The 22046-nt window shown below is 43.2% G+C and overlaps 2 protein-coding genes across 6 annotated transcripts in view; both read left to right on the top strand.

Moving 5' to 3' along the window:
- Positions 1-113: 113 nt before the first annotated feature.
- On the top strand, positions 114-6533 carry elovl7a (ELOVL fatty acid elongase 7a). 5 transcript variants are annotated; one of them, XM_056418684.1, is made up of 9 exons: positions 119-198; positions 657-713; positions 2977-3055; positions 3170-3360; positions 4181-4261; positions 4401-4457; positions 4568-4673; positions 4762-4898; positions 5024-6533. In XM_056418684.1, exons 3-9 carry the CDS (start codon positions 2992-2994, stop codon positions 5270-5272), a joined length of 885 nt encoding a protein of 294 aa, XP_056274659.1. In that variant the 5' UTR covers positions 119-198; positions 657-713; positions 2977-2991; the 3' UTR covers positions 5273-6533. The 5 variants fall into 5 exon arrangements, with proteins under 5 accessions (XP_056274662.1, XP_056274659.1, XP_056274660.1 ...); XM_056418687.1 differs by lacking the exon at positions 657-713 and having other exon boundaries at positions 114-198; XM_056418685.1 differs by having other exon boundaries at positions 119-764.
- Positions 6534-15532: 8999 nt separating this feature from the next.
- Positions 15533-22046, top strand: part of LOC130197138 (cAMP-specific 3',5'-cyclic phosphodiesterase 4D) — a 104904-nt gene continuing 98390 nt past the window's right edge. Inside the window, exon 1 of the mRNA XM_056419650.1 lies at positions 15533-15680. The gene's annotated coding sequence lies outside the window, so the exon portion shown is untranslated. The remainder of the gene's footprint in view (positions 15681-22046) is intronic.

Consider the following 22046-nt stretch of genomic DNA (forward strand, 5'->3'; position numbering starts at 1 on the left):
CAATCAGCGAACGGGAAAGCGTGTCTGGAGAGCAGACCACGCCCCCCGGCGGCTCCCATAAGAAGGGAGGAGAGTGCGCGGTGGCGGCGCGTGAACAGAGCAGGAGGCACACCTGGAGGGACGCCGTAAGTGAGCCGGGATTTTGGATACAGACAATTAAACCCAACAGGAGGATTGTTCCATCAGCTGCAGCTCCAGGTGGGTCGTCGGTGCTTTATTATTCATAAGTGGATGTGAGGGAAGTGATAAAACAACCCCAACAAATAACTGGAAATGACCCGATTTAAATGTGTCAACGCCGGTGGGTCGGTTCCACAGCGAGCCCCTGGTGACTGGTTCTGGTTCTGCTCATGGTGGGTCGCAGCTGTTGGACCCGTGTTTCACTTAAGATGTTAAAGCGACACTGGTGTGGGAACGTGTTTTACATTGGCAAAGAATAAATACATGTGTGTAGAAATACAAACTCCTGTTTGCCTTAATTGGACAATAAGTGAACATTGGTCCCGTAACTCTTTGGCTTCTCCACACACACTATAATGAACTGTAGTTTGGTGTATGTGTGTTTTGTGGGTATGGCTGGTTAATGTTTTACTTCTGATCCTGTATCTATACATCAATAAGTCTGCTTCAGTGATTGGGATCCTAACCGCCCACAGGAGGATCGTTATCTTTTGTCCACTGTGGGAGTTGACCTGTGGGAGTTGACCTTCCAGGTGAGCGCGAGGGTGTGCCGTGGGAGGGTCGGCCTTTACACCAGGAGCTCCGTAAGCTCCAGACAGCCATTCCTTCTTTTTCTCTTTTTTTCTTTGACCGTTCATCTATTGACTCAACCCGTATTAAAGTTCCCGTTGCATTCAGCGAGACACACCTTAAAAAAACCAGTCATGTGGGGTTATGTGCACTGGTTGCATAGGGGTGATGTGTTGTGGTTGATTGAGTCCACACACAGAGGGCTCACTGCTCTCCTGGAAACCAGCACCTTGAGGGGACGAGGGGAAACCCCTGAGATGAACCTTGACACATGGACCTGCTTTCTTGAAGAGTCTCCATGAAACCAGATCAGCCAGTTGTTGGGAGCCGAGCGCGACCCTGTGCCAGACACCACCCATGCTTACACACTGCCACACATGGGGGGGGGGGGATTTAAATGTGTGAACCCCTTACTATTGCTTCAAGATTAAAGGCTTCCGGACTACCCAGATCAGTTCATGCCATTTACCTTCAGCTTAGACTGAGGTAACATATATTTATATATAGATATATATGTATCTGTGTATATATAAATATATATATAAATTAGGGCTGTGAAACGATTAAAAATTGTAATCAAATTAATCACAGGTTTCTGTGGATTAATCATGATTAATCACATATTACCGATATTCTCTGTATATTTTTGTGAGAACATAAAGATTTATGACAAAAGACGGATATATACATTTATACACGGGTGCACATAACTTGCTTGTGCGCGCATCGCACACTGGTGCGTTAACGCGTTATTTTTCACAGCACTAATATAAATATATATATATATTTCAGCTATATATATATTTATATAAATATATATATTTATATATATATATATTTATAGACTGTATATATCTGTTTCTGTTTATATTATTTATAATGTCCAGCATTGTATTTATTCACATACTGCATTGCACTTTACTACTGCTTCTCTTTTCCACTCTGGTCAGATGCTCAATACTTTTCGTTGTCTTAGTACTTGTACTCTGCAATGACAATAAATTGAATCTGAACTTTAACATTTTCGGGTCACATATGTACAGAATTGCCACATTTCTGTCTGATTACAGTGCCGGCCGCTGCAAAGCCTTTCCCAAATGGGAAAAGCCTAATGTCCTCGTCGTGGAGAGTCGAGGCGGCACAATCTGAGATCACACAGGGCTCCTTGAATCCCACGTACTATAGTGCCTATATTCCATACATTAACCATGCATACATGTTTCTGTAATTGGAGCTCGTCACTCTGTTGTTCGTTCTCTGTAAACTGACACCGACTGCTCCTCATTGTTCTGCCTGTACACTCGTGGCTTTGTCTGCCTCGGATTCTTGAGTAGGGAGGCAAAGAATGGCCGAGTGGCCCCTTTTTGTTGTTGTGTTTTTGTTCTTTTTCCTATAAAGTCCAGTCTTGCAGCCGTGGCTCTACAAATGGTGTTTTTCTTCTGCCACCACACCGGGTTGTTGGGCAGGGTTCAGATGCTGTGACTCGGTTGTGGGAGGAAACCGGACTCGTGGTGCCACTGAACTTTGGCAACAGTTGATTGAGGAAATCTTCCTTCACCTTTTGAGGTTTAGAGGGAAAGTGAAACTTGATGGGGTGAAGATTTGTTATCTTTCGTCATTTTATTATATATATACAAATATATTTATATATATATATATATGAATTTATAAATATATACATTTATATATATATATATACATTTTTTTATAGATATATAAATTGGATTCAATCTATTGTCATTGCACAGAGTACAGGTACACAGGTAACAACATGTGTTCTCTGCATTTAACCCCTCCTTAGTTATTAAGGAGCAGTGGGCTGCAGCGATGCAACTGGGGGTTCAGTGCCTTGCTCAAGGACACTTCGACTAGTAACTAATGGGGAGAGCGGGGTTCGAACCGACGACCTTGGGGTTACAGGACGACCCCCTTACCCCACTGAGCTGCAGCCGCCCCCAATATATCTTTTCTTTAAAAAAAATAATTTAAAAACAGATGGATGAGCTACATCTGACCCCAATATATCTTTTCTTTAAAAAAAACAACAGATGGATGTGTTCTCCATTCAGTGTATTCAGCAGCTTTTGAATGTGTCCATACATTTCGGCATACAACTTCGTCTTTCGCATATTTTGAATACAAATATTCCTTATTTTTACGCCAGAGACCACGTCTCTGGTGTCTGGTTCCAACTGACTTCCTAACATTTTTTTTATTTATTTGTAGGTGTCTTGTCTGAAAATGGAATTCGACAACATAAAGTCCTCGGCCGCACTCATTTATGACGAGTTCATCCAAAATGCAGGTACATCTTTTCAGCTTTCAAGATGTCTTCTCGGTACGTTCCTGTAACTTAAAATCCTCGGGCGCCCGACCCCCCGTTGACCTCTCAAAACCCGCCGACCGTCTCGTGTTGCAGACGGACGGACGGCGAGCTGGTTCCTCATGTCGTCTCCGCTCCCCCAAACCCTCGTCATCGTGGTGTACATTTACTTCGTCCAATCTCTGGGGCCTCGGGTCATGGAGAACCGCAAAGCCTTTGACCTCAAGGGAGTCCTCGTCGTCTACAACTTCGGCGTGGTGGCGCTCTCGCTCTACATGTGCTACGAGGTGAGTCCTGTCGTTGGTTGGCGGTGGATGTTGACATGCTTTTCCTGCGTCGTTGGGCTCATTGTTCACACGCGCCGTGTGTCTGTCTGTCCGCCTCGTGCCAGCAGTCTTACGCAACACTCTCGTTCATTGGCCATTCTCCAATGTTGGAGGTCAAACCAGCTCGGCGGGTGTTTTTGTTGTCGCGCTGCGTGACTTAAACATTACTTCACTCTTATCGAGACCTACATCTGATCAATGTACTGCATTTCCAGTTCATCAATTGTCTTATTTTTTATTTTTTTTCTATCTTGTAAGATACTGTCGTGTAACTTGAGTGTATTACAGTTCCAAAACTAGAATGGGCACTCGGTAGAGCGCATACCTTCGCATATCACAAGATTGGGCATTGAATTTTGAACATTTTGGCATTAGTTGCCAATTGGATAGAAATTGACCGTGCTATGGTAAAATGAAGATTTTGACCTGTTCATGACCTTTGACCTTGACCTTTAACCCGATTGATCCCAAAATCTAATCAAATGGTCCCCGGATAATAACCGATCATCACACCAAATTTCATGCGATTCGGTTTAATACTTTTTGAGTTATGCGAGTAAAACGCATACAAATAAATAAATAAATACACGGCGATCAAAACATAACCTTCCGCATTTTCAATGCAAAGGTAAAAACATATATTCTATAATCTATTATTGTAATCTATAAAAACATTTATAGATTACAATATTTTAAGACTGATTAAATATCGGAAAAGTTTTGAAGTTCCATTTTTTTTTTTGGAGTAGCCAGTTAGTGACCCCACTGTCGTTTGCTTCAGTTTGTGATGTCAGGATGGGGAACCGGATACTCTTTCCGCTGTGACCCGGTCGACTACTCCGATTCGGCTCAGGGTGTGAGGGTAAGCCACTCCTCCACAGATTGGGATGTCACCGGAGCATCTGGTTTTAAGTTTGGCACAGAACATGTAGTATATGATCTGGTGTTTAAAAAAAAAAAATTATGCAAATTTTGATTTCATTTTTAATTCTTTCCTCTAGATGGCGGCAACGTGTTGGCTCTACTACTTCTCAAAGTTCATAGAGATGTTGGATACGGTGAGCGACTAAATCACAGTCTCTTAAATAAGTTTATTTGTTCATGTATTGTGTTGCATTAGACTCTCTGTAGTCCGTCACATTTTTATTGCATCTGTTTTTCTTTTCAGATCTTCTTTGTGCTGCGGAAAAAGAATAGCCAGGTGACGTTCCTTCACGTCTACCATCACTCCATCATGCCCTTCACCTGGTGGTTTGGGGTTCGTTTTTCTGCAGGTAGGAATCTTTTATTTTTGCATCTTATTTCTGTTGTTCAAGCTAAAGTTTATGACCTTGCATTCACGTTGTTTGACCTCGTCTGCAGGCGGCATGGGGACATTTCACGCCCTGCTCAACTGCATCGTCCACGTTGTCATGTACACGTACTACGGCCTGACTGCTCTGGGCCCCAAATACCAGAAGTACCTGTGGTGGAAGAAGTACCTGACGACCATTCAGCTGGCATGTTATTTACATTTTTATTGAATGGCACTTTTTTTGGGCCGGGGGGGGATTGGATTATCTTGTGATCTCAAAGTGTTCACGTGTAAAATCTTGACGACTCTCTTTTCTCTGTGGCCCCCCAGATCCAGTTTGCTATTGTGACCAGCCACATCTCCCAGTATTTCTTCCTGAAGGACTGCACCTACCAGTTCCCAATCTTTGTCGCCATCATCGGAGCATACGGCCTTATTTTCTTGTTCCTCTTCCTCAACTTCTGGTACCACGCCTACACCAAGGGCAAGCGGCTGCCCAAAGTACTGCAGAATCAGAAGTGGGAACACCACAGCAACGGACTTATGAATGGAAGCGACAGCCACGACAAAGAGGAGTGACGCAGGTCTCTGCTCGTTGGGGCGGGGCGCCGGGGAGTTTCACCGCCATTCATGAAAAGCCAAATCTATCTGAGATTCAACTCCAATTGGTTGGGACTGTATTTTCTACTCGCAACTGCAAAAGACAATCTTTGCATTTTTGAACGAAGCTATATTCAAGAAGTCGGGCGACTCAAGGTGAAGAGTTGTATTGGGTTTAAAATGAAGGTAAAACCCAAGTTCTGCTATGGAGGTACCCAGATATCCAGCCTTTCAACTACAGTATGGTTTAAAAATATTTCAAAAAAGTCCACTCTGTTATTCACACTGACGATGGGGCTTCACCTCCGGTAGGACTGTGGGACCCTCGGCTTTACAGTGAAACGGGGCGTCCTCAAAAGGTTCTCATGCCGAGATCATCAGAACTTCTGTGACTTGATCTTACTTCTAAGAACTTTTTTAGGAAACCCAGTGAAGGGTTTTTAAAGTTGTGCACTGAAAAGTTTATTTCACTTGGCCCCAAAAAAAAAAAAATGACATTGACAATTCAGTTGATTTTTTTTTTTTTTTTTAAAGGGTGTTCAAGCTCCACTAGTTCTGCTCCGGTCGTCGTCGTCGTCCAATGGTTACATGCATGCAGAACATGGTGTTTTTATTATTCCATTTTCTTAGTTTCTATGACACATGCACGCCCACTTTGGTTGAGTCACAGCTGCTGCTGATGGTGCAGACACTCAGTGAAAACAGCCATCTTTAAACGGTGGCATCAACTTCTTCTCCTATGATGCTATGACGTGACAGATGCCAGAGGAAGGTTGACCTTTGGGGTCGTGTAGGACCAAGAGCGGGAGCTTGTTTTACTACGGCCTTATTGCAAATTAACACCATTACAGGAACGCAATATGCACAATTGCATGGATTCACTATTGCGCAACTCAGACAAAACGTGAGCAGCCTTGCATGCCTGCTTTTTTATTTTCAAAAAAGTATTTTTCTTCATTGTGGCTAACGAGGTCTTCAGGTGGCCGGAGTCGAGTAGTTTTATATCGATTATGATGACCCTTAAACTGATGAGTGACTCACTTTTTGTAGGTTTTTTTCCTCGGGTCCAAATCCAAGTTGACACTAAATATGCAAAGTTATACATTGCATACAAATGGGGGAGGTGCTTGTTATAGCAATAGTAGTTAGGCTACTGTAATAAATTATGTGAAGTGAGATGTTTATATTGTATTTTATATGTATTTATATGAAAATAAATGATCAATATGCTTGTAATGTTTCTCTTTTTGTGTGGAGTGTTTTTATTTTGCAAAGTTAGTGCAATTACAATGTAATTGGAAATATAAGTTTAGCCTGCAGAATTTGGTCGAAAACTAGATTTAAATGGAAACTTTTCTCAAAGTTTACAAGATTTGACGCTTGGCACAAATGGAAAAGTGCTGAAATTGCAGTTTTAGCGATATCGGGGTTTGTAAAATGACAATCCTCTGCATGCGCAGTCAGTGGAGCCCCTCAGCACATGTGCATCCAACAGGATCGGACCCTAAGGTACTATTATCGTAAAGGCGTTAATCTATTGGTAATACAAGTTAAGCTTATACTAACTCAAATTGCAGTACAAATATCTGTATAACTCAAGTGCATACGTTCAATACATAACTGTACTGGTAGCTCCTTAACACAAAGACGAACAATAACATACGCTTAGCTCTGAACTTAACATGAAACATTCGGTCCATTATTAAAGAGAAATTATGCAATATATCCCAATATAGTCACTGTTTTATGCACATGACATCCACACCGCAGAGCACTACATAACATCAAATATGTCAGATGTTCTTTTTTCTTTGTCAGAAGTACTTTTAGGAGTCTTTGTTTATGAGATAAATTCAGACACTGAGGCCTCCTGACTGAGGCTGAGAGCTCTGCTGCGCATCACAAGAGCGCCACCTATTGCCAGGGAAGGGAACTACTATTTACCAGACTGGTAAACCTAAAGCACAGCACATGGTTTAGGGGTGCTCAATACGTCGATCGCGATCGACCGGTCGATCGCGGCGACCTGCGAGTCGATCGCGGCGTTGTATGGTAGATCGCATGACATAAAAAAAATTTGGCCCGCCCCCCTGTCACTTTCTCTATAGCGCACATTACAGCAGCAGCATGTCATTTCTGTCTCTACGTGTTGCGTTAACAGTCCTCTGCCCGCCGTCTCGTGCGCTGCAGAGCTCCGACACCGGTTTGCGCGCATTGGGACGGAGCAAAAAAAAAGTCACTAGCACCCCCCGTCAACAATCCTTCTCGGCTCGCGCGCGACTCACTAGCACCCCCGTCCCCCGTCGGTCGATCGCCTTGACTTGGTCACATAATAAGTAGCTCGCATGCTGAAAAAGTGTGAGCACCCCTGAAAAACGACTCGCCTTTAGCGAGCCATATAGCTCTTATCATGCGCTATGGAGCTTGATAGAGCATATGTAATAAGTTTTAATTAATACATGTCCTTTCATTTTGTATTTTGAAAAATCTTTTATGATAAAAAATAAAATAGTCTTTAAACCTAAAGTTTAAACAGAACCCAGATGTTCATTTCCAAAGTCCTTCCCCCATTTGTTAACTTGCTTCAGCTAAACTACGACATGGCACTTTTCACATGATGGTTTCTTTATGCTTAAACATGGAACATACAGACTGAGCAGATTCCCATTGCATTCCCTTTGATTCCCAAATGTCTCTGTTGATTCCCATGGAAAGTTGATAGAACTCGAAAGTCAATGCTGGCTTTTTGAAATGCATATCTTCGTTGAAGTGATGCTTTGACTGTAATGAGCTATTGTCACCAGCAGGAGCTGCTATAAAACTGAGACCAGAGATGCTGTGCTCCCTCTCAGTGCATCAGTCAGATGGATCGCCACACATAATGATAGATAACATTTATTTTACATGAATGGGAATCATCTTCGCTTCCATGTGGTTTTCATAAAGCAAACAATATAATGAACTGTGAATTGTGTTTAGCTTGTTTCTCCAAACTGAAATACATTTTCATCCAACCAAACATAGGATGTTTCATTTGTGTATCCCACGTTAAGCCATGCAAACTAATTGAACAACAATCCTGCAAGATAATAAAGCATAAAGCCGAGAGGGATGGCTTGAGAACAACGTGTTGGGTCCGGACCGCAGTGTCCAGATATAAAAAACCTATAAAAGACCTTTTCACACATTGAACTTAGGTACATCCACTATACTGGCTTCATAAGAGGTTAACACTTAAGCAAACACGCATTTATAATTCTATACTTTAAATTAATTTAAATCTGCTTTCACTTTGACATTTTGAGTTAATTAAAACGTCCAAGTGAGGTCAATACATGTTACCGTCGATGCATATCCTCGATACAGTTTTTAAATTATACATCCGTATATTGAAACAGTGGAATATTTTAACTGATGACATCAAAGAAAGTAAAAATCTGGTGATATTCAAGAAAAAATTTAAAGACATGACGCTGGAGAAGTACAGGCGTATCAGCATTGATCACGCATCATAAGTAACGGTTAATGGGGACAAGTTTTTTTTGTTTTTGTTTATTGTTTTATGTAAATATGTATGTGTGTGTATTTATGTGTGTGTGTGTGTGTGTATATGTATATATGTGTGTGTGAATATATATGTATGTGTATGTATATGTATGTACATGTGTATATGTATATATGTTTATGTATATGTATATGGTTCTCTGAAATAAGTTTTTTTCGTGAAATTATAGGCTTATCTTATCACTTATAAGCTCGATGGCTTCTGCCTCGACTCTTTCGGTCAGCCACTTTCTTCTTTTGTTGAATTTTGATTTTTGTATATTTTGCTGATCAAAATAAACTAAACTAAACTAAACTAAAACTAAACTAAAATTGTATATTCCAGATATTTACATGTTGTACGTCTGTTCCTACGTCCCTTTGCACTTAAGTGCTACATAATGACACCGCCGCCAAACGGCACCCAGGCTTTTTAATTGAATGCTACTCAAGAGCTTTAATACATAAAAGAGAAGCATTTTAAATCACAGATGACATTTAAAGTCTGTTGTGCTCTTCCATGCAAATGCACAGCAGACAGTAACCGGTTGAAAGGAGAGATGAGAGCGGGCGGCGGGACAGCCCGACCCGGGGATGGACCACCGCTCTCCATCGCGGTGAGCTCCACCAGCAGGTCATTCCCAGTGTCTCGCTGTGGGAGAGGTCGGGATCGCCGGGTCAGTATCAGGCTGAATGTGTGTGTGGCTCATCAAGTAGGTGTCGAGAAACGCACTGATTTATAGGTTTAAAAAAAGGGTTTGATGTTAGAAACATTTCAGTCACAATAAGTCATCCAAAGAATCACTTTACGCACCGAAGAGCAGCAGGAGTGGCGCACCGATAATCAGATTAATTGGCGACATCTGTCATCCCCTTCTCCTCACCTAGAGGTGCTGGAGGAGAGATGACCTCTGGTGTCACGTCTCCATCTGCAGGCTCGCTTCCTCACCTCCAGGCGTCATGAAGGTCACAGATATGGACTTCAGTCTCAATCTGGTCTCACAGTGGAACTATCTCATCTGTGCAGTGATCTATTTTTCTGCATTCTGATCTGTTTGAAGCTTAAATGGACCATAGAACATGGTGTAAATGTTAATTCTGTCATATTCATTGAATGTGTTGTAACTCTGTCATGATTCCTTCTGTACACGTGACATATATTCTTCTGTCCATCCTGCAGAGGGGTCCTCCTCTGTTGGTTTCTTCCCTTTTTTTTCCCGTGAAAGGTTTTTTTTTCTGGGAGTTTCTTGTGAGTTCCTGATCCGATGTGAGGTCAAAGGTCAGGGATGTCTCCGTGTACAGATTGTAAAGCCCTCTGAGGCAAATTTGTAATTTTATTATTATGGGATATAAATAATAAACTGAATTAAATATGACTTACAGCCTCTCATCCCTGCCGGGCACCCAGAAACCATTTGCAAAAAGAATGTCAGTGTGGAATAAAAATTAAATTGCTGAAATTTAGAGATTTTTAAATATTATCAAAGGCCTCCGTTTCTTACCATGGACATGAACATGGAACTGTGGTCATGTTTTTGTTTTGCTTCACTGGTCTGAAGGGGCATCCAGCACACATGGAGCACGTGGAGACATATACTCCTATCCTCCCAGTCCAATATTCTCTCTCTCTCTCTTTTTAGCCATGAGAGGAACTGACATCATCTGTAAGCTTTGCAGCATTCACACAAGTTGTCACGTGGTCCATTGTTCATATGAATATGTTGATTGCGTCGGCTTTAATGATGTCGAGGCCACAGTTGTCAACCGTTGCCACTATCCACGGTGCAGGTCAACGTGATATTGATATTAATAAGAGCAAAGCAGAGCAGGGTACGTACGGTGTGTGTGTGTGTGTGTGTGTGTTAGCAGAGAGCACATGTCTCTCTGAGAATAATTATTGGTATTCTAGATAATTGTACGTATTTGTTTGTCCTAAAGATTACCTAATCCTCCATTGTGTCTTTCTCTGTCTGTTTTTCTGATATTTTTTTAAGGATTACAAAGCAGCTAAAACACTTTAAAGAACAGACACCACACTTTGCTCTTAACATAATTCTGCTTTCATTTTCCGACGCCAGTCGCCACAAACAGCCAAACCTGCCATCTCTAAAAGGTCAGGCGGCGCGGCGTCACCTGGTGTCGTTCTGATGTCAGGCTGGTCTGAGGCACAACAGATAGAGATTCCAGTGTCAGGACAACATGATAGTGAACATCAATTCTTTTCTTTTAATAACAAAGAATAATCAAATAAGCCCATTTTTTATTTTCGTGCCAACTTTCAAACGAACGGTTGATATTTACCTTCGCATTGAAAATGCGGAAGGTTATGTTTTGATCGCCGCGTATTTATTTATTTATTTGTATGCGTGTTCCTCGCATAACAAAAAAAGTTTTAAACCAAATCGCATGAAATTTGGTGGGATGATTGGTTATTATCCGGGGACCATTTGATTAGATTTTGGAATCAATCAGGTCAAAGGTCAAGGTCAAGGTCACGGAAAGGTCAACATCTTCTTTTTACCATAGCGCGGTCAATTTTGATCCGATTGGCATGCAACTAATGCAAAAATGTTCATAATGCAATGCCCAATCTTGTGATATGAGAAGGTATGCACTCTACCGAGTGCCCGTTCTAGTTGGTTCTGGATTTAGCTCCGCAGGCGTCACCGTGCACCTGCACATTCACACCTCTACCAACACGTTGTCAACTCTGTGTTTGTCCCTTTGGGCCTTTTTTGCATAGCCCCCCCCCCCACACACACACCCTCCCCCTCTCCTCCTCTCTGTGGTGGTTACTGTCAACAGCGTTTGCAGTAACTCTGGGTGCCTGGGTGCACAGCAGTGGAACACAGATGAAATGTTTTGCAGGCACCTATCGACCACGCCGCAGCATATCGTTCGTCCCAAAGCCGACTTATTGATCAGCGTCTTCCTGGGCTTCTCTCCGTGTGTGTGTGTGTGTGTGTGTCAGCTCTGCGGTTGCAAGCTGTCATATCTGTTTAAGGACGAGCGGCCAAGAAAGACCGTTCATCGTGTGCGATCGTGTGTCCAGGGAGTTGTCGGCCTCGCGTCCTTCAGATTAAACTCTTCCCCTTTGCTCCAGCGAACCACAGCTGTGCGCCGTGTCGGCGTGTTCCCGCTGCTCAGCCAGCGATGCTTTGATGCAACAGAATGACAGAGGAACAACGTGTCCACCCTTTGCATTCGCATAACCCTTCCACTCCTGTGAGTACGATGAGCTCGGGGGCCGCACGGCTCGGTACCGTAGCACTCTGCTCGCTCGCTCTGCTGACGGCGTGCCGGGCCCCCGAGGGCCCGCCCACAATGCTGCCTGTATTTCTGTCTGCCTGTCTCGCTTCCTGCTCGCTTCCCTTCATTAAACTGAATCCAGATATTCCTGGCAGAGTTATACCTATATGCTTATTTACTTTCTAGCATTGAGTTAAATTAGGGGATCAATATCTGTCTGTCGAACGGGAAGCTGGAGCTGGAAGATGATTAGCTGAGAGCATAAAAATTGAAAATACGATGACAGAGGCTCACTGGTTGAACCGTTTTTTTTGTTTTTATGCTAACCCACGCTAGTTCTCTCTTGGCTCCAGTTTCCTACTCAAGGGGCACATTTGGGAGTGACATCTATCTTCTCATCAAGATCTGTTTCTGTTTTAGTTTTGACCTCGATTGATGAGATAGATAGATAGATGTATACTTTATTGATCCCACAGGCGGGAAATTACAGGCAGATAATGGAAAATTACAGCATAACATGAGGGAAGAGAGGAGAGAGAAAAAAGGAAGAAAAAAACCATATTATGCCCCTAGAGGGGTACAGTGTGGGAGCAGGAAAAAAACACCTAAAGATGTTTAAAAACAACCAAAAAAACTGCTCTTCTGTCTTGATGGGTGAGGTAATTTGATTTAAATATCATCATCATTATCCACTGTGTAATAAACTGCTGCCCGTTGCAGCTGCTCACGCTCCCACTCAGTTTTTGGGATGAGGGAAGAGGCCCATTACCTTCTGTTGTCAGAGACTCTTCACTCGGGGAGCAGTGGGAACCTCAAAATGTGTTCTCAGAAATTCTTAAAAGTGACAATTTCACAGTCACATTTGCTGGATAATATTTCCAATGATCTCATCTCTCAGCAGGTGTGTGAGGCTCGGTGGACTCTCTGAGCTTCGTTCATCCCGTGTTATTTTTTTGAGAACGCGCAGCCACACGAATCAGCGATACAAATACCGTTAGTCTGGATGAGAGATAGATAGATAGATAGATAGATATATACTTTATTAATCCCCAAGGGGAAATTTGTCGTAGCAGTAGCAGCACCAATGAACTAAACACACAAGAATAAAAAATAAAATATAAAACAAAATATAAAAAACAGGGATGAAAGATATAGATATATACAAGAAGTATACAAAGTAAGATATAAATGTTTATATACAACATATATGCATACACAATACACAATACTAATGACAAATTAAATTAAATATAAAAATATTAAATATAGACAGTGTGCAAAATGCAAAGTGTGTGTATGTGTGTAGTGTAAATGAAAATGAAATGTGTGTGTATGTGTGTAGTGTAAATAAATGAAATGTGTGAAGTTCAGATCAACATAGTGTTAAGAGCCGTAAGATGAAGGCGTTCCGGGTATGTAAGAATAGACGGGAGGCAGACTTGAGTTGTCCGGAGGTGTCTCTCGTAAAGTGCACACTTTAATTTGATTTGATGGGGTTTATTCCTGATGTTCGCCAGACTCAGTGCCACATGGTGCTTCCTCTTCCAGCTGGTCGTTGGCCAAGGCTTCTATAATCTTTAAGCGAGCGACATTTTACCCCCCCCCACCCTAAAGAAACCCATCAAAAGCAAAGCAACAGATGCCCAATTGTAAGCTCTTGCGGGGGTCAAGCTGCAGAACTACGGGATCATATATTTCCCATAATGCATTAGACCCTCCTTGACTGTTTAAAGGCTACGTCTTTCCATCTTTCCCTGTTTCGGAGATATCGGCCGTAAAGTTGTCTGCCTTCTCTCCAATATAATGGGACTATATTTTGTGGTACTTAAAGTGACAAGCAAATCATTTTATGAATGAAATGTGGTAGAAAATGACCATATTTTCAAGAGTCGGCAGCTCCACCATTAAAACCAGGCCACTCACTCCAACACAATCCAGATTGATGAATAGCACACTGCAGGTAAGAGGAACAATGGGTCATTTTGATTTTAGGGTGAACTGTCCCTTTAAAACAAAGGTAATAAAATAAATAAAATGCATCTCTTCGGCTCACTAATATAACGACGTTTCTTTGTATCTGTGAGCTCTGGCTCCTCCGCTCCTGAGAGAGCGCACACTGCACTCACACGCATCATCACGGCATCGGCATCACTGTCCAAACAAAATATGCACAACAAGCTTTTTACATTTTTTTATCTGAGATCCTTATCCAGATGATCTAGATAACCAGGCCACTGCTCAAAGTCCTGCTCGACTTAATCTGCCTCTTGACTGAGCTGAGAATCCCTCCGGGGCAAAAAGAAAGGTGTGTGAATGTGTGCGTCAGTGTGTGTCACCGATAGCTTTGGAGCCAAAATAAACACGACAAAGCAGACGTTCATTGGCTCTGCAGCGCGAGCCGTATCTGTCTCGTCGGTGTGTTGTTACAATACAGCGTTCTCTCTCAGGGAACGCTGTATTCCCTGTCGCCGCTGAAGCAAGAGGGAGTCACATCACCTCTGGGAATCATTTCAAGTGCATATGTGAGTGTGCTTAGGCTACTTTCATTTGTCAAAACATCTTAAAAAAAAAAAAAGGTGACAGTCTTTATTCCTGCGTTACTTTCTCAGGAAACAGATCCTGAAAAGTCTGACAACGATTTAATTTGACCTGTTGCTCATCTCTGGTTTTTGGAGCTGTCTAAAAGGAATCCGCTTTGGTCATGTAATGTGAGCCCATGTTAAAGGAACAGTACCACATTTTGGGAAATATGCTTCTTTTCTTATTTGAATAGAGTAATTTGAGAAGATCGTTACAGCACTCATGTCATGACCACTCAGTCAGTCGAACCGTAAGCTTAGTATTATGAGTAGAAGTAGAAGTAGTAGTCTTCATGCTAAGCTAAGCTAACCTGGCTGTAGCTTCATATTTATTTAGCAAACATCTTCTCATCTGACTCCTTTTGGCAAGAAAGGCAATGCACGTGTTCAAACTGTCGAGCTATTCCTTTAATATAGAGGCAGACGGGGAAACAAGGTCAACCTGGACATTGAAGCGCCACTGAAAACTCAAGGAAAGGTGCAAAAGCACAATTTGGCAATTGTAACCTGTTGCAAAAAGAAAAGAAAAAAAATTGCAAAGAAAATCTCAAGACAGAACATATACTGAGTAAAACCTTGGCAACCGATAGCAGATTTTTGCACTGACATAACAAACAACTGTTTAGTTCTAATTCCCCCATTCTGTAAATACTAGATTTTCCCACTCTATCTTACTCCTCTCATCTCCTCTTGTGTTTGTCCAACCATGGGAACTTTCAGGAGGAGGAGGGGGGGTAGGAGGCTGGAGCGCGAGAGGCACAAGATTGGAGGCAGGGACCACTCTGACATGATTGGCTGTGAGCCTGGGAGCTGGGCGCAGAGTTCCCTCCTTATTCCAGAGAGCATCAGTGAGCGGCGGAGTGGGACTTGCTGTTTTAGAGATGCACACCAGATACTTTTGTTTGTTTTTCTTTCTCTGATCGGGACTATAGGAGAGCAAAGGGAAGACGCTGCACAACTGCCAGGAGTGCGTGGATAAACTCTCTCAGGAACTTTCTCCAAAAAAAAGATATAAAGTAAGTTATTATATTACCTTCATGTTCCTCCCTGTCACTCTACAGCAAGCCAAAAGCTCTTGTTGCTGCTGGATTACTATTTGACAGATCACATCTAACAAAACATGACACATGTATGCCTATAGATGTGTACAAGCACATTGGATTATTGAGGCTGTGTACTTGTGGCTCTCTGAGGGATGTAGCCTCGTGCTTTAGATCAGGGCACGGTGCAGCGCGACTTCCCAGTGACCAGCCTCTTCTGCAAACGTGTCGCCGCAGGGCTTCACGTTGACAAGGGAGCTCAAGGACTCCTCCCGAAATCTCCCGCTGTGACTTTCAGGCTGCGGGGTGGCGGCGGCGGTGGTCGGCTATAAATAGGCCTGCTCCAAATTGTGCTGCAGTCACACATCAATTCAGAGGCGACAGGAAATGACACAGTCATTGTTTGTATTCGAGTCGAGACCCCTTTCATCCTCTCGGCAGCTGCAAAAATATGACTCGAGTTCAAGAAAAGCAAAGTAAATCAGAGTGAGAGGAAGGCAAAGAGAATTCAACAGAGACGGCTAGTCGAAGGAGACAGAATGAGTGTGTCAGTGTGTGAGTGTGTGTGTGTGTGTTTGGGTGAGAAGTGTTGGCATGTGTCAGAGTTTTCCTTGTTAAACTGCCACGTGTCGGAGCAATACTTGTCACCTCTGCTGTTAGTCAAAGAACAACTCCCTTGATTTTCCATCGCTATGCTTATCAATGACTAATCCAAGTGGCCATAGAAGACTTTGAGAATGTTGCGGACCATCCAGGTTGCAGAGCGTTGCCTTGTCATGATGTGTACCCCCCGCTCAACACAGGGAGAGTGACCTTAAAAAGTTTCATCATGCAGCATCATTACACATAAATCAGACCCGGGAGAGTTCACTGTCGAGCCAGCTGACCAACACATGGGCCTGTTTATGTTTCATATCCCAAACCCAAAATAAGTGGGGGACGGAAATGGCATTGTTATGAAGTATGTTTCACAAATAAATAAAAATGCTATCCGCTTGCCATGCGAGATCTTCGATTCGCTCTTTTATTCTGCTTGACTTTGAAGCCATCTGAACTAGGGTTGCCAGGTCTGTGTGACAAAACCAGCCCAATGGCCAATCAAAACCAACCCAAAACCAGCCCAATATCAGAACTCAAAATATGCCCGTGCCAAACCATACACACTGCTTTTAAAGTGTGTGTATGTGGGCGTGTCCCATGTCCATGTGTGTACGTGCTGATCTGGAGTCAGTTTGGTAGGATTTGGGTATAAATAAATTATTTCATTTAAAATATGGATTTTTATTTAAAGATATTAAAGATCTGAACATCCTACGTTTTGCACAGAACACTCAAAAGACATGCCGCTGTCTCCCGCCCTCTGTTGCTTCAAAGCAGGGGACTCGCCCCATGTTTCTAATAACTACCTGTCTGTCAGCCACACTCCCTTATTGCAGTGTGGAACACACAGAGCTTTGTGTTCTACCTGACCTCAACTATGCAAATATATATACTGTCAGACTGCCAGCCAGCTCCACGCGGATCAGAGCGCAACACTAAACCCATTGTTTCACCTGAGACACCTGAGACACCGAGACCTGTGCGACAGCATTCTCCTCCTCACATCTCGCCCCGGGATGAAGCATCCACCGCGCTAGTCAGATTACCCAGAATGATGGATGGCTGCTCTGACTCGAAAATTACTCTAAAAGCCACGCAGCGTCGGATGAAATGATCATGGAGCACAAATGACATTTGTAGTCCCACAAGCCTCTGTTGTTGTTTGGTTGTCTCTGGTCTCTTTTCTGAATGAGTGTTGCTGCTCGCCAGTGCAGAAAGCATCTGCGCTGCTCCCGATGTCTTCGTCTCGGTCCTCCTCCTCCTCCTCCTCCTCCTCCTCCCCTGAAGAGGATCTCTGCAGCTTTCAGTGATACAGTGAGCGGTGTACTTTTTTAGGAGTTTCCAGAGGTGAGGGGTCAGGCAGCAGCGGATGACCGCAGCGCCAACAAAGTCAAATGTCACACGTTTCCCTCAGCCGTTCTTGGCATTTCATCAGTGGGACTTAATGGAAAATTATACCAGTTGCGCCCAAAAGCAAATTCATTACTGTCATAAAAGGCAGTGTTTGTTTTCCTCCGCTTTTCTGGCAAGGGATGGTATGCAAGAGTCCTCTAAAGCTCTTGTGCACAGGAACTGCAATATGCACGATATGCACACACACACACACACACACACACACACACACACACACACACACACACGCATATGAGTGAGCAGTGCCAAAAGCGTTTCGGTTTCTTTTTTCATTGGAAGCTCCGTTCCCATAACAATGAGCAGGAAAGTCTCTTTTCGAGGCCTTTCTGGGACGACGCCGGTCTGCTGAGTTTCAGTCACTGGGTAGGTTGACTGATTGTAAAAGTCGAATCCTTTTTAAAGAGATGCTTGAAAGTTATTTTCACCAATTCCGTTTGCATCTGCTTTCAACTTGTGACAGGAAACAAGAATGGTTTGTTGCCTGGGCAGGAGATGTTACCAGCCTCCAGATGTTTGGCCACTATCTTCATGAACGTCATGACGAACGTGCCGTTTGATATTACGTCCAAGTTGTTTGACCTTTGAACTTTAAATGGAGTCGGTTCCAACTGCACACCCTTAAAAGGCAGCATCATAGCCCTCTCGTCTTGAGACCGTCCCATGACATATAGCTATTTACGATACATGTAGAGAGGAACAAATCTACCCACCATACACTCTGTTTTCCTTTCCTTATATATCGTAGGGCCCAGTAAACAATGACCTTTGGCACATCTGGATGGTATCAGGAAAAACCGCAACTCAATGTCTTACGATGAAGCCACAGTGTCATGGTCCGCGGTGGGGCAGATAGCCTTTAGTTGATGTCGTGTACACTGACGAAACAGATGACGGGGGTCTCTGCCTCCTCCTGCCCCGCAGCATCTGTGTGTTATGACTTTGTTTCGTTAAAGGCAGGAGGAATGACCTCCAAGGGACAGAAGAAGAAGAAGAAGAAGAAGAAGAAGAAGAAGAAGAAGAAGAAGAAGACACAGCTGGGGCCTTGTACTTCCCGCTTCCCGTTGTAATAGTGGAAGTCCTGCCATTGTGTCTGTTAAAGAGCAGCAGTACTTTAACAGATGCACAGCGAGTGATCTGGGATCTGCCCTCGCCTGCATTGTGGAGGGTTTAGGGGGCGGGGGGGGGGGCTAGATAATGTCTCAAGAGAGACGGGTGGTATGCGCCGGTCATCTTCTGGTCACTTCTCACACGGCACATCCCGGCGCTTTGTTTACCAAACACAGAATGCTTTATTTTTCCGGACTGCGGTAGTTTCCGTAAACAACTTTTGACATTTTTCTGTGTTTGGACCGGGTTGCTCCAAAAAACCCCACAAGAGAACCAGAGATCCATCACACTCACACCGGGCGTCCATCAGAACAGACAGGATCACATGCAATAGTGGAAGAAACCAGCGTGGAGAAACCGGCGCAGGCATCCCCCGACGGCGGTCCGCGGCCCGCCACGGCGTCTTCGGCGGAGTGAAGCAACTGGATCGCGTTGCACTGCAACGTATCAACTCGCCTCTGATCGAGAAGTGGTTGCAGTGCCCGGAGTAAGCACACACACCGCAAGGTAATCGGAGTTACGTGCCTTCGACAGCTCGTGTTTGTGCAAGGAAGGAGTGAATGAACACAAGGGGTGGCACATGGATTATTTGATTCCCCCCCCACACTTCAACAAGGCCAAAAAAGGACTCACTTGAGCTTACTCTTGGTATTTGCATTGAGCCTTCACCTTCCTCTGAACCACATCCACCAGGTGCGTGCTCCTCTGCCAGCAGAGAGACGGCTTTCCAGTCGGCAATAGTTATATTAAAACCAGGGCATGCTCAGGTGTCCGATATTACTTATCGGGTCACGGTCCTGATCAGAACCCCTGACCCTGATGGAGCGAAGCCAGCTCGCTAACATTAGAACAGGCTCACGTAAAACCCTTCTGAAACACACGTGAAACCTCTCCAATGCGATGGTCGTTTAAACCAACAAACGAGCTTGGCGACGGTCATCTCAGCTCTGAGAACATGAATTGTGTTTTCTCTGCGTTTCCCACTGTCTGCATTGCATTATTTAGTTTAGTTTTAGTTTAGTTTAGTTTAGTTTATTTCGATCAGCAAAATATACAAAAATCAAAATTCAACAAAAGAAGAAAGTGGCTCATCGAAAGGGTCGAGGCTGAAGATATCAAGCGTATAAGTGCCCTAACCTATGATTTCACAAAAGTACTTATTTCAGAGAACCATATACATATATACATTACCGTTCAAAAGTTTGGGGTCACTTAGAAATGTCTTTATTTTTCAAAGAAAAGCACAGTTTTTTCAATAAAGATAACATTAATCAAAAATACACACTATACATTGTTAATGTGGTAAATGACTATTCTAGGTGGAAACGTCTGGTTTCTAATGAAATATCTCCAGAGGTGTCTAGAGGCCCATTTCCATCAACTATCACTCCAGTGTTCTAATGGTACATTGTGTTTGCTAATCGCCTTAGAAGACTAATATCTGATTAGAAAACCCTTGTGCAATTATGTTAGCACAGCTGAAAACAGTTATGCTGGTGATATAAGCGATACAACTGGCCTTCCTTTGAGCTTGAGGTTTGAAGAACAAAATTAATACTTCAAATATTAATCATTATTTCTAACCTTGTCAATGTCTTGACTATATTTTCTATTCAATTTTCAATTCATTTGATAAATAAAAGTGAGTTTTCATGGAAGACACGAAATTGTCTGGATGACCCCAAACTTTTGAACGGTAGTCTATATATATACATAAACATATATACATACATTATGGTTCTCCTGACTTCGGGTCGGGTATGTTCCGAAGGAACTGGCTCGTACGACTTGCGCAACACGTGTCCGCCCACATCAGTTGGCAAAAAATGTTGAGCTGTTACAAACAGCTGCTCTTGTAGGCGGAGTGCAAAGCCTGCTGTCGTCAGGTCGTTTAAATATGGGGGCACGGCACGTTAACACTGTGTGTTGACTTCTGGAAAGTCACTGACATCTCCGCCAATTCTTTTGTGCCTTTTAGTTTGGCATCAACTTCATGTTTCCACGTACCTTGTTGTAAAAATAGGCCCAAAACGCCCCCAAAAAACAGGTTCAAGCCCCGAGACGCAGCTGAGAGCAACGCCTGCAGAGAGCAGACACACCTGCTGGAGATCACCTTTCCAGTTGCGTCACACAAGGTAGTGGAAATGTCTATTTGACGTGACTTGAGTGAGAACCAAAACATTAAAAAAGATCAAATAAAAACAGGTATGCTGTATTCTAATTATTAATTTGGGTTGGGTTTGGAGCACATTTCCCCCAAAGCTGTTGTTTCCTGTTTACTCATTTCAACTGGGCTCTGCAAATATTTTAAATTGGCTCCAACCATTTACATAATCATCTTCCATTATATCGGTGTCAGGGGGAAACACAACATGGCTGTTTCACACAATGTCCTCAAACGCCTCATATTCCTCTCGTCCGAGGACACATGTGGCATCCTAAAATAGGTGTAGCTTGACAGCTCGCTTTACCACCGTCATAACAGATAACTGGCCCGGCTTTTTGATTCATGCTGCTGCAGCTGCACATTTCTATTGCCAAATGTAAGATTATATACACTTATAATTTGCCAATAGTCATCTTATACTTATACTATTTCACAAAAAGTTGCATATTAAGATGATTTCTGGATTTAGATCAAGCTCACTTATTTCCCCTGATAGTGTTTGGAGGTCCTTTTGTACCTAAATGAGTTTTACATGTTCGTCGCAGCCTGTGGAGTGTGTGTGTCTGTGTGTGTGTCTCTGTGTGTGTGTGATAGGTTCAAAGCCTATAGACACCAAATAAATCTATTGCAGCTGTGACTGAAATAGTACAGTGTAAATTAGGCATATTTCACTCCGCATCAAAAGGTTTATAATCTACACGCTACATAATCTTGTTGTAACAGCGCAATAACTCAGTCCCAGCGATAACTCACCGTCACATACAGATATCTGAACATGCCATCATTTTCTTACCCTCCCCATAATCCCATCTATCTTTAGTTTACCTGTAAACACATGTGGGATTGGGCTCTGCTGCACGCCGACACACAAAATGGTCCCTCGAAATGAGTTTGCCCTCTTCCTGGTTTCATTTGTCCGCTGGTTCAAACTAGATAAATGAATTCTGTTGGAAAACGTCACTCTCTATCTTGCTTTCTCACTCCTACTCCCCGTTTCTCTCACAACAGTGGGTGGAAGAGTATTTGGTGGAGTCTCAGGGTCTAATTCAGTGTGA

This window comes from Pseudoliparis swirei, chromosome 7 (assembly GCF_029220125.1).
Source record: "Pseudoliparis swirei isolate HS2019 ecotype Mariana Trench chromosome 7, NWPU_hadal_v1, whole genome shotgun sequence".
In the NCBI taxonomy this organism is placed as follows: domain Eukaryota; kingdom Metazoa; phylum Chordata; class Actinopteri; order Perciformes; family Liparidae; genus Pseudoliparis; species Pseudoliparis swirei.